General features: G+C 37.2%; 1 protein-coding gene across 1 annotated transcript in view; it reads left to right on the forward strand.

The window, feature by feature from the left end:
* PIEZO2 (piezo type mechanosensitive ion channel component 2) overlaps nt 1–15558 on the forward strand; it is a 284392-nt gene that overhangs the window by 177471 nt on the left and 91363 nt on the right. The window contains exons 8-12 of the mRNA XM_079302124.1: nt 6057–6219; nt 11245–11373; nt 12430–12468; nt 13783–13921; nt 14246–14379. Of these exons, the coding sequence (XP_079158250.1) occupies nt 6057–6219; nt 11245–11373; nt 12430–12468; nt 13783–13921; nt 14246–14379 (604 nt within the window). The remainder of the gene's footprint in view (nt 1–6056; nt 6220–11244; nt 11374–12429; nt 12469–13782; nt 13922–14245; nt 14380–15558) is intronic.

Genomic DNA, 15558 nt, shown 5'->3' on the forward strand with positions numbered 1-15558 from the left:
TTAGCACAAAGTTTGAAACTACTCACTTTTTCATGAGGTTTCTCATGAATTTGAAATTAGTTTTCCTTTAAAAGAAAAGTCACTGATGTTCAGAGGAGGGTGAGAGATACACAAGAGCTGGTTTTGTCATTTCCAGAAAAGCTTTGATCCAATAGAAGCTATGGAAACCAAAACTTGGTAGAAAAAAAAAGGGGCGTAAGACATCTGCTAAAGAGCTATAGAAATGTGATGACATTAAAACAAAAGTTGGAATGATCTACTTACCTACCAAGCCTATTTGCTATGTGTATGCCTGTATTATAGTGTTGGGATAGCAACATGCTAAAGAAAAACAATTCCAGTCTACATTTGCAGATATTTAAAAAAAAAAATGTTTTGAACTGTTAAGCTGAAATTTATCATAATGCTTCTCAACCCAGTCAAATTTTTGTATGGTCATTAATATGGTACAGTTCCACCTAGCCAGTTCTGAATTATCCAAGTCTGAACTAAAGCAGGCTCTAGGACTTTTTAGAGCTAAAAATACTTGCAATTCTTTTAAAAACTTGTATCATTCTAATATGGATACATTTAATAACTTTTGTCCTGCTGTGAACTGAGGTTTGTGGCTGCAGTATCTCTACACAGTTGTCCTGCTGAGCTGAAGAGGAGGCACGAAGGATCAGCTCCTTCTCTGTGGAATCTTATAACATAATTTGGAAAGACAAATGCCAATATTTCCATTAATTCTTTTTTTTTTTTTTTTTTTTCCTTTAAGAAGCCACGTGAAACCAAATGCCTTCTGCTCTGCTTAACCTTAATTCTTTGGGATGCCTAATGTATTTCAGCTAACTTTTCCAGCTCTTTCCTCCCAATGTTCTTCTGTAAAAATGTGGTGTCAGTTCAGTGTACCCTGGAACAGTAGCCCCAGTATGGTCTGAATTCCCAGCCAAGAGCCTGGGGAGTAATGACCTTCTGGAAGGCAAGGATGGGTCTGAAGGTACCATAGAACTGGCTGAATGCTTTCCAGCATCATGTGTTGCTTTGGGCACATAGCCCAAAGAGGAGGAGTGGGGTGGCTCATATCATTCCCTTGGAAGAGACATTATGGATATAAGTTTATGGATCTTAACTTTTGTGTAACTCTGTCATCCAAGTATGGAAAACTCAACAGGATGGCTTGAGTGTGAAAAAGGGACGCCTGACTTTTAGGAGGATTGTGTAGGAATGATGTTTTCTCTATGCAAATTTATTTTCCAATTCCTTCCACTCCTTTCTCTCTCTTACCCACAGAACATTTGCAAGCCTGACAACAGCATGCACCTCTTTTAAGTCAAAGTTTGGAAACAGGTTCACTCTTCAAGCAGTATTTAGAGTTTGGAACATAGCCCTTTCAGTATTTCAAATACCCTTCTTCATGAAACTCAGTATTCTGGGCTTGGACTGTGAAATATGAAGTTCTGTCTTCTCTCCTTGTATTTCAGACCTTTTCACCCCAGAAAAATAATATTTCTACTGCAGGCACCACCACCTTCTCCATTTTTTTTGCCCATTTCTATGGAATTTATTGCTCTCTTTCGTCCCTTATTCTCCTCTTCTCTGCTTACTCTACTCTTCTTCCCTTTTCTTCTCTAATTTGGTCACTTTAAGCATCTCAAGTTTAGGTCTCAGCCATTCAAATGTCAGTCTTGATATTCCATTCTGCTACCCCAGACTTGCAGGCACCACCCTCATCTCCTCTCATGTGAGGAGAGTGAAATAAATATGCAATAGAAGATATCCAGATGAAATAAAGATTCAGACAGTTCATAAAATCTAACACAAATTCAGAAGTTCTACAAAGATGGATTGTCCAAATCCAGCTCAGCACACTAAAATGTTCTGATGCCATTGCTGGGGATGACCATGTAATAGGTACTGGCCACAGAAAAAAAGCATCCTGTAATATTAAATGCTAAATCAGAAAATGCAGCTCCTAGAGTGCTTTGATGCAGACATTTTCTTCAAGGTGTTATCTTCTTGCAGACTCAGGTATGATATAGAAAAGCGACTCTCTGCTCTGTTGTGTAGTGACAAGTGCTGTGTAAAGGAGCACATGGAGTTGTAGGAAGATGCAGCAACTGGAAATCTCATCTAGACAAAACCATTACAGAAACTAAAACTCGCAGAAGAAGACTAAGAGACAGTAGAAGATTTTCTATCAATTGAAGTCAAGGTTGGATGCCATTCTAGATTATAAACTCTTATTCAACCACAAGATCTTTGTTCAATGGAAAAATTATTTGGTGTCCTACATTGTGCAGGAAGTCAGAATTGTTACTTCCTTTCCTGGCCTTGAAAGTTACAAGACAAATACTTGCCTGAATTCAACTCCTAAAACATGAGCACATGCAGGATCTGAACTTACACATGAATTTCTACAAAAAAAAAAAAATTCCAAATAAATTCAGTGAATGCAAAATTCACAGCCCTAACAGATATGTAATGACTGCTTTGATAGTTCTGTATATGAAACATGGTTTTTGTTTGCATAGCTATTTTTTGTTCATATTTAGTGCCATGAGTAATTATGCCAATTCTTATAATATATTCATGTAATAATTAAGCAATGCATGCAATAAAAGTCTTAGCTCAGCAGCTCCTTAGATTAAATATCTTTGGGTGTAACAGGAATTTGTTTTTCTGTTTTCAAGTGAAATTAAAATTCCTCTTCTGAGTTCTAGACTAATATAGAAAGTGGAATTTTGTATGGTCACAGCTTACAGCTTTATCAGGAAGTCATAAAAGTTGAAGGTCCATCTGCTAGAAGGGTGATTCACAGATTTAATAGGAATCTTTTCCAAGAAAACAAACTTATAGATAGTAACTGGACAAAAAGATGCCACCTTCATGTTAAGAACTCTTTTTCACTGTTATTTCAGAGCATTTCTCAGTCACACATTAAAGTTCCTCTTGGCCTTTTATAATTTCTGTAACTTCTTCCAAATTATTTCTGTTATGCATTTTTCAGCATATCAGTCAGGATTTTGAAAAATCTAGCTTTAGTTCTTTGCAAGAGTAGAAATACTAACCTATTCACATCTTGAAAACCTCCATTTTTTATGACATTGCATGTAGTCTTTTGGAAACCCTAACGCATTCATTAATAAATAAATCTCTCATCATTTGTTCTATTTATATTCTGTATCCAGGCACACATGTACTTGACTTGTTTGGTAGTGGGTTTCTCCCACTTAGAACTCCTTCTGACCTTACTGATGACATGCATGTATGTTGGGTAAGATGAAGTCACACCAAGATCAGAGTTGGACTCAAACACATCTGGTTGGGATCAATGCTGAATTGACACTGTAAAGACATCTTTGCAAAATGAAGTGTGCAGAACTGAATAATGCCCTAATTTATATTGCTTATGCATTTGATGGCAGTTGTCCCTGTGTAATTAGAAGCTTTATGTAAGAGAGGATGGCTTTATTCCTCTAAAAAATGTTCTGCACCAGCAGTTCTCATTGAGGATAATGCTGAAGCATAAATATTGAGTGAGTATCATCTTGTAGCATTTTTGGAGGCCAGAACAGACAGAATGAGAATTCCCAAGACAACGTGAATTTTGAACGTGATAAACAGGGAGTATTGTGTTGAGTACATTGTGATTAACAAGTCTCAAAGCCCAAGGAGAAATCAGAAATGAGGAGTGTTTCCTGTACTTCTCTGATTTATGAGACAAAGCAAAATGCATTGGGTAAACTGAAGTGAACTACATGAAACTACTTTGCTGGCCATGTGGCAACTTAAAGGGAAAAGATGTGCTGTAACTTCTTAATATTTGCTGAATGCAGGACCAGAAGGGAGCAGAATTCAGTCCAATATTGTAATGTATTAATATTTTGAAGCTAGCAAATGGAATGAAGAGAATGAGAATGTAAGTGTAACATAATAAAATTTTCTAGCCATTAGGATTACATGGAATGTTTTCTTTTCAGTGGAGATAAAAGTAAAACACAAGTTGTTCTGACTTTCTAGCTATAGTATATTATAAAGCATGCTATAGGAATGGAATATGTGATATGAAGGTCATGTCTGCTTGGCAGAAGGTTCTGGGAACCTTCAGGAACTTTCCCTCATTTCTGTAGGAAATACTCATCACTAACTGTCAATGGAAAGACTTGGCATTTCAGTAGGAATTGGATTTCACTCTGATTCTGGTGCTTATGAGACAGAAATAGTGTGAATCATACTGTGCTTACATTAAAAAGCTTAAAATGAATCAAAGATGGAGAACTGTGTTGTGAAACGGAGGTAAAAGATGAAACTTACAGGAATTCAGCATTTAATAGGAACTCAACAACGCTGATCATTGATGAGCAAAAATGACGAGTCAGTAGGAGAGAGGAAAGCAGATAAACAAGATGTTCCTCTATGCTGATAGAAATAGGAACACAATACAATCCAGCATGAATTTCACCCAGATGGAGCCAAACTGTAACATCAACTCCAAATGTTCTTGGATGCTATGGAAGTTTGAGTCTGAGTCAGCTCCAAATGCAGCTCGTTCAACTCCTTTAAATTACAGCAATTTACTTTGTATGCAGGATTTTTAAAATTTTTTTTCCCCAACTTTTTATCCACCCAAAAGCTCTGAAAGGTCTTAAAGTTTATACCTTTGGCCTGTGTTGGCAATCAGAATGAGAAGTGAGTGCTGGTTGCTTAATGAAATGCTATGGAGCTCTCCTTCTGGCAGTTAATGGTGTTATGCCCAGACAACAAAGCCCCAGTAAGAACAAGTATAACACACTCACTTTGCAGCAACAGAAAGGCAGATTTCAGGCAGAAAATCTCTGTTGAATGCTTTACTTGTTCTTTGTATTCATTCAACTTTTCGTGTTGGATCTTACTAGGTTAAGGAAGAGCTAAACTTTTAGACACTTTAAAAGATTCCCCAGCAGAAACTCCTGCATGTTTTGGGTTTGGGCTTGTTTTTTTATTAATGTGTTTGGTTTACCCTTTTAGAGGAAGAATAGTTTGGGATTTCTACCAATAAGGAGATCTTCTTAATTGTCTCTCAGACCTTGTTTTGGTAAAAAATGAAAACTCTCTCAGACATTATACCAGAAAAAGTTTTTGTCATTAGACAAAAGTATTTATAATGAATACTGACACATGCTACTGGTAGCTCACCCCCTAACTTTGGAATTCTGCAAGCTATTTTACAATGAAAGAGCCAGATTAATTATTGTTTCCTATTAGTTTTGTTTCAGTATTTAACACATCTACTAGGCATCCAACATCTTGTATTAAATTAAAATGTTGGGAATTGTTTTAATATTAAGTAGGTTTTTTTGCCAACATATGTTCATTACTTGATAGAAATATTGTCTAATCCCAGTTTTTCCAGAAACATCAAATCTCCTATGTCATTGATAATAATACTTCCAATTAATTTTTCTTGTATTTCTTCTTTCAATTATTTGATCATCTGAAACAATAGACTTTCTGAATGTTTTAATTTTTTTGTTCAAAAAAGCTATGAGTTCTCTAGAGCCCTGTGTGTTTCTAAACATTGGCATAGTTAGATAACAATTTATTAATAGTATTAGCTTTTTGAAAGAAAAGACCAGTAAACTGTTCAGTGTGCCAAGAAGATATACTTTACAGCTGTGTCCTGGCAGGGTGACTGAAATAGTGTTATATGTCAGTTTACTAAATCTCTCTGAAATGTCATGTTGCTGTGATTTGCCAAATGGATTTGCAGCCAGATTTTCTCATCCCACTTTCTGTAGCTCTGGATCTACAGGGAGCAGGTCATTGCAAGTTTTCTCATTGGACGTAGTAGCTGTAATGTTATTATGCTCCCATTTTTTCATGTTGAAAAGTGATTGCAAAAAACCCACTTATTTTGACTAAATATGTGGAATAAAAATGCTCACTGCATTTTAGATGTGATGGCAGATGCTATTTTTGAACAGAGCAATTGGTATTAAACATAGGAAAACATTTCTCTCTAAAATATTTTTAAATATTTTTAAGATCTGGTGTTTATTATCTAATGTGGCTGCTTTGTTTTTTTATATTCACAGGTTGTTTGGTGTCACTTCTCTTACTCAGACAAACTGCTCAAGCACTTGGATGATCATCAAAAATCAGGAGTTGCATTGGTATCACCATGCTAATCCAATCTTGCTGCTGGTGATGTACTACACCCTCGCCACTCTCATTCGTCTCTGGCTGCAAGAGCCCATTGTAAGGACAACCTCCTTCTCTCTTCCCATGCCTCATGACTGTGGCACTTGCTAACAGAGGTGCAAAAATTTAGGAAAATTAAGGGAAATAGACAGCAAGTGCAAGGTGGTACTTTATTTGGTCTTTTCACTAAATGTCTCCAAGAGTCTGATCTAACACGGATGCTATTCTTTAAATCTAGAGGACAATTATGTAAGGAATGCAATGGCAGAACATAAATGCTTTGATTTGGAAAGCAGATATTGATATGCAGTTGTGGCTGGACTTGATTGATTCAATGATCTTAAAGGTCTTTTCCAACCTAAATGATTCTGAGTCTGTGATTCACGTTTAGGTGCTATCAAGTGAATGCCAATACCTGAGACTTTTCTACCAGAAGAGAGGTAGGATACATTTTGGCACAGGATACTATAAGACAAAACACATATTTGCAATTTTATCACAGATGCAGAAAAATTTTCTTAAAGCCTTTATTCCTGTGTGCCTGAGTGAAAATCCAGATTTCATTTAAGAGCAAGAAAAATTTTACTTCTTCCAATTTCAAAGGAAAATGAGTATATAGCAACCCAGTGGTACCTTAGAAACTGAAAGCACAAAAAGGATGATCCTAGGCATTACTTATATTAATTTCCTGATCCTCAGAGGCCTGATTTGGTTTTGAGTTGAGGTTTAGTAGTGCTGTAAACCACAATGAAAGCACTCATGACTATGATGTGAATTAGTGGAGTTTGTAGAAGCAAGTAAAAATGTTGAAGGTTTTCTTATTTTAAGGGTGTTTCTTTATATAATAGATAATGTAACTGTTTAACTTGTAAAAAGGCCATCAAAATACATCACCTCTAAATTGAAATGTTTGATATTTAGGGGTTATTTATATAGAGCTTCAATGATACCAGAGCCATCACCTTGAGCTTTTTAAAAATTGTGTCTTAAGTTTCCAGAAATCTTTTCTGAAGTCACATCATTGTGTTCCAGTACCCTCTGGCACTGGGTATCTTTAGGATCTTTTTTCTTTTATTTTTTTATGCAGCTGCAGCTTCTGGACATTAGATGATTTTTTTTTTTTTTCTTTCCTTAAATGAAAACTGAGATTTCCAGATAATAATATGATTTTAGCACTGGGGCTGTTACTAAAACTTCACATCTCACAAACTGCTTAGTAAAACCATGAGAACTATCCACAGAGGAGAAACCACCTGTAAAATGCAGTTACTGTGAGCTGTGTGATCTCAGCAAGTCTGGGAATTGATTTCCAGTACCTGTGCTGTTTTCATCCAGCAGTCACCATCTATAAGTTTGATATTGGACCTAAGTTAGTTGCTGTGCTTTTTCAGTGGAGACAAGTGTGTCTTTCTGTCTAGGAGAGAATGAATGCTGAAATTTCCTAAAGGGACTTGAGAGGAACTATACTAGTCTTGCTTGAAGTTGTTTTTTTTAGACTGCTTGGGGTATCTGAGATAGATATTCCCATAAAATACTAAAGCCAGTCTCTGAGAACTGCCAACAAGTGAAATTAGAGATGCTTTCCAAGCAGTTGAGCTACAGTAAGTATTAAAAGACATTAATTTAAGAAACACTGATGTCAAATTCATGGCTACATGAGAGGCAATACAAAGTCTTGCCACTCCCAAGGGAACTTCAGATGCCAGGGAAATGATGCTTCCCTCCAAAGATAAATGGATGGTTTAAAAAGGGAACACTGTAAAGAAAAGGGTATCTATGCATTAATGCTTAATTTTGATGCACAGCATGTTAGTGATGCAAGTGTTTGTCACTAGATTTGCAAAATTTACTGTATTTTCTATGTTTTGCACATATCCTCCTTATGGATTTTTTTTTTCCTATATGCATTTTGGTTTTATTTAATGCTGTCATAGATCCAGGTTTAAAATTTCTCCTACTAGTTTTTCCCTGGTAGACATTCTCAGTTATTTAAATAATTGCACTCCAGGTTTCATTTAAATGTTTTTAAACTTGTGAAATGTTGGTGCATTTGATTCATTATGGAGCTAAGTATATAGCATGCCTTTGCAGTCCCCAGTGATTTTGAAGTTACTCTGCATTTAGGATCTCACTACTAACCTGCCTGAAGTTTAATTAATGGCAAAGACAAAATGCTATGAGGTGTTTAGTGTAAAGAAGCTTTTCTCTATATACTGGTGTTCTGTACAGTAAGAGGTCTTAGGAATTTTGTTCAAAAGAAGCTCTTGGACAAAATCTGTTTGACCGAAACAAGAAACAAATGCTTTCTCAGTCTAAAAAGATTACATAAGCCAGATATAATACTGGTGTAGCAAGATGCTAAAAGCAGAGTAAAGCATGTAGTCCTGAGGGTTTTGTTTTTTGTTTTTCTTGTGTGAATTACATCTTGAGGTCCTCTTGGAGATAAAATTCCTCCTGGATTGCAGCAAGAATTGTCTTTGAGACAGATGCTCTTGAGACTGTCTCTAAGTGCTGCAGGTGATGAACAATTTACAGGAACAACCCCCACTTCAAATCTTGGGTTTCAGGGCTCAGTTTTTAGTATGTGCACCACAATGCCAGAGTAAGGCATGTATGAAATTTCAGTGTACAGTCTCCATGTGGGATTCTGAATGGATCTTACTCATGCAAAGTGACTGTGGCAGTCAGTGGAAGATTTGCTTTTCTTATGCTTCCTATTTTGGATCCTGACTTGCTCTGACATTGAGTCTTGTGAAATTCTACCTCTGCAAATAAGAAAAAGCAATGTGTCTCTGGAGATTTCAGCTCACAGTTGTAACTGAAAGCCTGAGTGTATGAATAGAGCCCATTCATTCTGTGCTGTGAGTGGTAAGTAATAGTACAGGAGTCAGAAGGCTTGCAGCAGTTGAATATAGAGTCCTCTTATAAAATTTTTATAATTGTTTGAATTAAAAGGTATTTAAGTGTTGCTGAGGAAGAACTGAAAAAATAAGTCAAGTCAAAGGACTCTCACAAGCTGTGCTTGTGTGACTAATACTGTCTTTTCTGACTTTTCTTTCCCTTCTGAGAAGGAGAAAACAAGATTTCCCATCCTTCCCTGTTCTGTCTAAGGCTAAAAATATCTTACTAAAAGAATTGTGTGTATCTTAGGTCTTTTGTATTGGTTTTTTTGTCACCCTGGTGCCAAACTAAATGCCTTTGATGAGCAGTTCTTTATGGTTCATATTTATATTAAAGTTTCAAATGGCAGTATAAGTCTTTTAAGTACAGAATCAGTTTATTTCATCTTACAGTTTTACTAGGAATGCCCTTTTGCAATCAAATATAAATATACAATCATATGTGAAATGTACTACCATTTCCTCTGAGAAGTGAAACCAAATTAATAATCATTGTTTATCTAAGTCAAGTAAAAAATAGGACCTTGCTGCTAGGATTGGAAAGAGGAGAGTTTCAAAATGAGCTAGGATGTTTGGATGTCCTGTTCCCATGGGTAGCTTTGCAGACCTCTGCCCAGCATCCTGATTTATTCTTGCATTACATCAGAGGATTTGGCCTAAGCAATGAGAGCAGTTGCCACTAGCAAGCTGCCACTCAGGAGGCACAGTGCAGGAAGAGCTCTGGTGGGGCTCAAAGAGAAGCTGTAACCTACTGTGCTTTGCCCTCCTCCTCAACTTAATGGTGACATTTGCCATTTCAGATGGAGAAATAAACAACATGGGTTAGAGACAATCATAGTCACAGTCCAGATTGGAAGGAACTTGGGAAGATCATGTGAAGCAACTTCTTCTGAGAGCAGGGCCTCAGATTAGACTTACCAGCACCAAGTCTTGGATGGTTCATTGTTCTCATGGTGAAAAACAAAAAAACCCATATATACATATATGCATACACACACACTTATACATATATAATTTTATTATTTTTTCAATACTCAGAAAGTGTTTTCCTGAAGCAAATTATGTCCTGAGCCTCTTGTCCTATAGCTATGCCTCCTTGTGAGACTACCCTTGTCTTCTCTAAAACTGTAATTTTGTTGCTGTAAATTGAAAAAAAAAACCCAAACCTAATTCCTGCATCCTTCAGCTTCTCCAAGCCTCTAATCATCTTGACAATTCTCTGTGAGATCCTCTCCAGATTTTCTGTGTCTCTCTTGAACTGGGGATGCCAGAATAGCATTGCAGGTATAGCCTGACACTTGCCAGGCACAGTGGAATAATCACCTCCCTTGATCTGCTGGCAGTTTTCTGGCTGATGCAGTCCAGGACATGTCTGCCTTCATTGCTGCTGGACTGCAGTCCACTGCTGGCTCTTTTTCATCTTGCTGAGCACCAGAGCCTATTCCACTGAGCTGCTTCCCACACAGTCTGTCCACAGCCTTTACTGTTATGTGGGTTTATTCCAGCTGCAGGACTTTAACTTTGTTAAACATGGTGCAGTTTTTGTTGTCCCATGTCTGCATGGTAAGTCTTTCTTCTGGCCCATTTACCTCCTCCCAGTTCATTGTCATTCACAAATTTTGTGTGGGTGCAATTCTATCCAGGTAGTTTTGAATAGGATCAGACCTAGAGCCAGTCTCTGAGCAACTCCACTCATGGCAATCTACCTTTTTGTCTTTGAGCCTTTACCCTACTTGGGGAAAGGTGGTTTAGCTGCTTCTCCCATCTTGTGCTCCATGTGTCAAGTCCATTTCTTACCAGCTTGTCAGAAAAGACATTATGGATCAGTGGTCAAAGATGCTGAAATCAAGGTAGCCTACACTGCTTTGGAAACTAAACATCGTACCTTGTGGGTTTTATATTTCATGTATTTCTATATGTTTATGGTATGATTATATGGTAAGCTAAGGTTCAACATGGAGGTCTGTGTAATTCTGGTGTCGTGTAACTAGCAGTTATAGAAAAGCTCTGTCATTGTTTCTGAAAATGTCATCCATCATAAACCAAGTGTATTAGCCACTAAAAGAAGTGCTTCAGACGCACTTTGGAGAGGGAGCATCAGTTGGGGAGGAATTTCAGCTCCTCTGCTAAGATTGTATTTCCAGAGCTATAGCCAGTGCTGTCATTTGTTGTCATTTAGCAGACTCCTGATGAAGAGAAATCTGTCAGCAGGGAAGATGACAAAGAAATTCCCTGCAGCCCAATTCCCATGACAGCGGAGAGGAGGCGCAGCCTGTGGTATGCGAGCCACTACACAACTGATGAGAGAAAAGTAAGGCTGGAGGGGGAAGGGTCTCTGCATTGCACAATTGCTTTGAATTAAGAGAAGCATTGTTACATAGTTTGCAAGTAAGATCTCCATGTGTGATTATATAAACTAAATAAAATATCAAGGCTGCATGGCAGAGTAGGATAGGAATATATTTTGTAAAAATGAATGAAACAAAACCAGGAGCCAGTGTAAGGATGTAAACAGAAAGCATGCTCTATGTTTTTTGCTTCCATCTTTAAGAAGTGTAGGACTGGGCTTTTGGCTTGGGTCTGTTATCTTTGAGCACACCAGCTAGAAAGTCTGTCAGGGAGCTAAACTTGATGTAAAAATCTGATCTGCCTTGTAACTACTAATTAGCATTGTCATGGGTGAGTGGGGACTGCCAGCCTCTCTTTTCATCCTGGTGTCCTTCTTGAAGATACAAAGCAAGGCAGTTTAGGCAGTTGTGTAAAATATCCTGGAAGGGTCCAGCTCTCTACCAGCTGTCTGCACCAGCTGTACTGCAAAATTTCATTTGTTGAGTTATTGTCAAATTTGGGACATATGAACATTCATAAGCCACATATATTCAAGCGCCACAAAATCCACTATAATAATAGTAAAGGAAAATGAGCTGGCAAATGGATAAAGAATTGTATTTTATATTTGCATCACCATTTTATTGGAACTATTTTTATAATCGTAGTAATTCTAATGATTGTTTAAAAACTCAGTTTTTAAGCATTGGATCATTAGAAATACATTAGAAAGCAGTTAATCAGTATAACACAATACTGATTAATTCTTTGACCTAGTATCCAAAATTTCAATGCAATATTCTCAGTTCTGGTTTAAAATTCACAGGAACATACTGCAAAATTATGTCAATGCTATGGCACACTGAATATAATTTCATGGTATTGTACAATTCTGCTGACTTTTTAAGAGTTCCTTCTGAATTTCTTGGTGCAAATCTGCAAAAGTCAGCATATCTGCATGCATGTATTCAAGAAATCAGACTTACTAATGCTTGAGCTGTGCTTCTGTAATAATTTGTTCTTGCATTGCTTTTTGCAGCTTCTGTCAATGACCCAAGATGAATACAAGCCATCGGATGTTAGTATACTACTAGTCTTTGTAATTTTGCTACTCTTCTCAATGTGCTTAAATACAGACAACAATGACTCATACAGATAAAACCTTAGATGACATTTTAAAAACTTCTGGATTTATGGTTTGCTTGCCATTTACCCTATAATTCTGATTATCCTAAGTGTAATTGTCTTCTGCTTCCTTCATAATTTCCCTGAGAAACCATTGATTGATCACTTGAAGTTAAGCTGCTCGTAGTAGTACCAACTGGCAAATGATCTTTGCTATTTCATTGGGTTTCCATAAGAAACGAAAATATGCTTTCTAATGTAAGCCACCTTTAAATTTGATTTAGTTTCTTTGCTATATTTTTTTATTTCATTCATGTTGAAATGCTCAGGCCCTTAAAGCATGACCATATGAGTTCAATTTACAGATTACAGAAAATCCAAGTCTGTATTTGAACAGACAGTAAATGATCCATTTATCTTGACTACTATAGACCTTAGCAGACTCTGAGAGCAAAAACAGTCCCTCTGTTTAGCACACACAGAAGAATAAAGATTTTAGGAACATCCATAGCCTAATCTAAATGTGCTCCATGGTCTGTACTCGGTGCAGCTGGATATGACTGCACATAACCCAGACACTATTCTGAAACAGTTCACAGGCACATGCCTGTGCATAGTTCTGACAAGCAAGGTGTGCTCCTATCTCACAGCCTGAGCAGAAGTCAGTCTTGAGCACATATTGCCATCACTAACCCATTGCACGTGTGTTTCTGCCAATAGGAAAGATACTGATGGTTGTGACTGCTGGAGCCCTTTGCCAAACAAGCACAAGGGCTGAAATTGAAGTCACAAAAATAAAACAATGAAAGAGTTTAATTATGTTGGATTAGCACTACCATGGGATGAAAATGTGTCATCAGTAACAATGATTACCACAAGTGGTTTTATTAACAGCTGCAAATATAGATCTCATCACTAATAATTCAAAGTGGAAAGTCATTTATGGCCATTATTTTAATAACTACTGGAAATAATTAGATGCGAACTGAAGTCCGAAAATCTTGATGCAGTAGTTTGCCTAAGAAGAAGGATGAATTTTTGCTAACTTCTGTTGGTATGACATAAAAATCTAACAACAATTAATTTTTGGAGCTGTTCTGTGTTATTTTTGCATGCAACATGACTATAACATATCAGTTTCTTGGAAGTAACTGCAGCTACTTGTTAAGGTCTTTTAACCTTGGCACTCTAGGAGTAGCTAAACACAGGAGTCCCACTCTTCTAAGAGCTGTGGTAAATGCAGTGCCTCTCTCTGGTGTCCTGGCAGGTGCTGCTGGTAACAGTGAATGGGAACCCTGCTGACTACCACACCATCCACCCTGCACTGCCACTGGAAAATGGTCCAGGCAAAGCAGACATGTACTCCACACCACAGTACAAGTGGGAGCCTTCAGATGGCACGTCAGGTAGTAAATTGCCTAGGAATTGTCATTTTTTCCATATGTTTTTTCTTGTTCTGTACCTCCAGTCACTGTATCTAGTATTTCTTGTCATTTTGTTAAGTTCTTTGGCCTATTAAATAACTGCTGTCACATTACAATGATGGATGCCCACACGAAAGTTTTGTAAACTGGGCTGTAGGTATATATAATCCAAAATATTTTGCCTACCAACACAGTGATTTGAAGTAGCCATCAGAGTGATTGCAAGCAAAATAATTTCAGGAGAGGATGCATGTACTGTCTTTACACCAGCATAGATTGCAAATACGAATTTCTTTTTCTACTTAGAAAAGGAAGAGGAGGAGGAGGAAGAAGAGGAAGTTACTCAGGAGGAAAAAGAAAATGTCAAATTACATGCCCTGGTCTCTGTGTTTCAATTTATCATGAAACAAAGCTACATTTGTGCTCTGATAGCTATGATGGTAAGTGCTGGCAACAAAAAGAATAATGCTGTTGATTTTAAAAAAGTATCCTCTCCATGATTTTCTGAAAGTACTCTCATTGGCTGGTTTTCAGCAAGTCTTTGTATCAGGCTTAAAAAATATCGAGATTGTGTCCACATCATTTTGATCCCATTTTAGGTATTAATGCATAATTCCCAGGCCAGTTACAGACCTTTAAATAGGGCAACACGTTTCCAGGACTGGGAGCCCCAGGCTTTCTTGTCTGTCGAATATCAGAAAACCACTGTGTCTCAGTTTTCTATTGATTCCCAAGCTTCTGCACAAGCAGGTTCATCACATGTTTGCACCAGCCAGAAATTTACCTATAAAACCCATATACCTAAATACCTATATACCTATAAAGGTATGTCATACTGATGTAGAAAGCTGTGAAAATATAGTTTCTAATTCAGGTGATGCATGCATCCAATAACTCTCTGGGAAAAAAAGGATCTGTAAAGCCTGGTTTCCTGTATTGGCACAGAAAGATCTCCAGGAAAATACAACTTTGTGCCAAGGCAGATGTTTGTGTTATTTCACTTATCACCCTCCTTTCTCTTTTCCATGCCACTGCTTGTTTTTAAGCCTCCTTGTTGCAAATACTTTGAGCTGCATTATACCAAGATTTCCACATAATGATTAGATGTCTTTCTATATTCCCAGTGCAAGCTTTGCTTTTACTGTTTTGGAAAAGTTTCAACTATGATGAAATTAACCATAAAGCTTCTTGGCCCAATTTTGCATTAAAAATGGTAAAACAAATTACCTTGGCTGCCTCTTGTTTGCATAAAGTTTCAAACTTTATTTGCTGTCTTTTAACAGAAAAAGTTTTCTCTGTAAATAAGGCAGGCTGCTTATGCAAAATGTGGATTTGGATTGATGCATTCTGAGGCATTAGCAAGTTGTTAGTTATTTTCATATTGACACAGTAACTTTTTTCCTATTTTGTAAACTCATGTCCTTCTTAGATCATAGAATGGTTTGAGTTGGAAGAGACCTTAAAAGTTACCTAGTTCCAACCCCCCTGCCTTGGGCAGAGACATCTACTAGACTAGGTCTGCATTTCCCTTTAATTAATTCCCAGGGTTATATCTCTCAATATAAAAGGAGACTATATATCTGAAGAACTTGTAGTTTATTGCTAGCTTTTCTCTTCAT

Source organism: Erithacus rubecula, assembly GCF_903797595.1.
Source record: "Erithacus rubecula genome assembly, chromosome: 3".
In the NCBI taxonomy this organism is placed as follows: Eukaryota; Metazoa; Chordata; class Aves; order Passeriformes; family Muscicapidae; genus Erithacus; species Erithacus rubecula.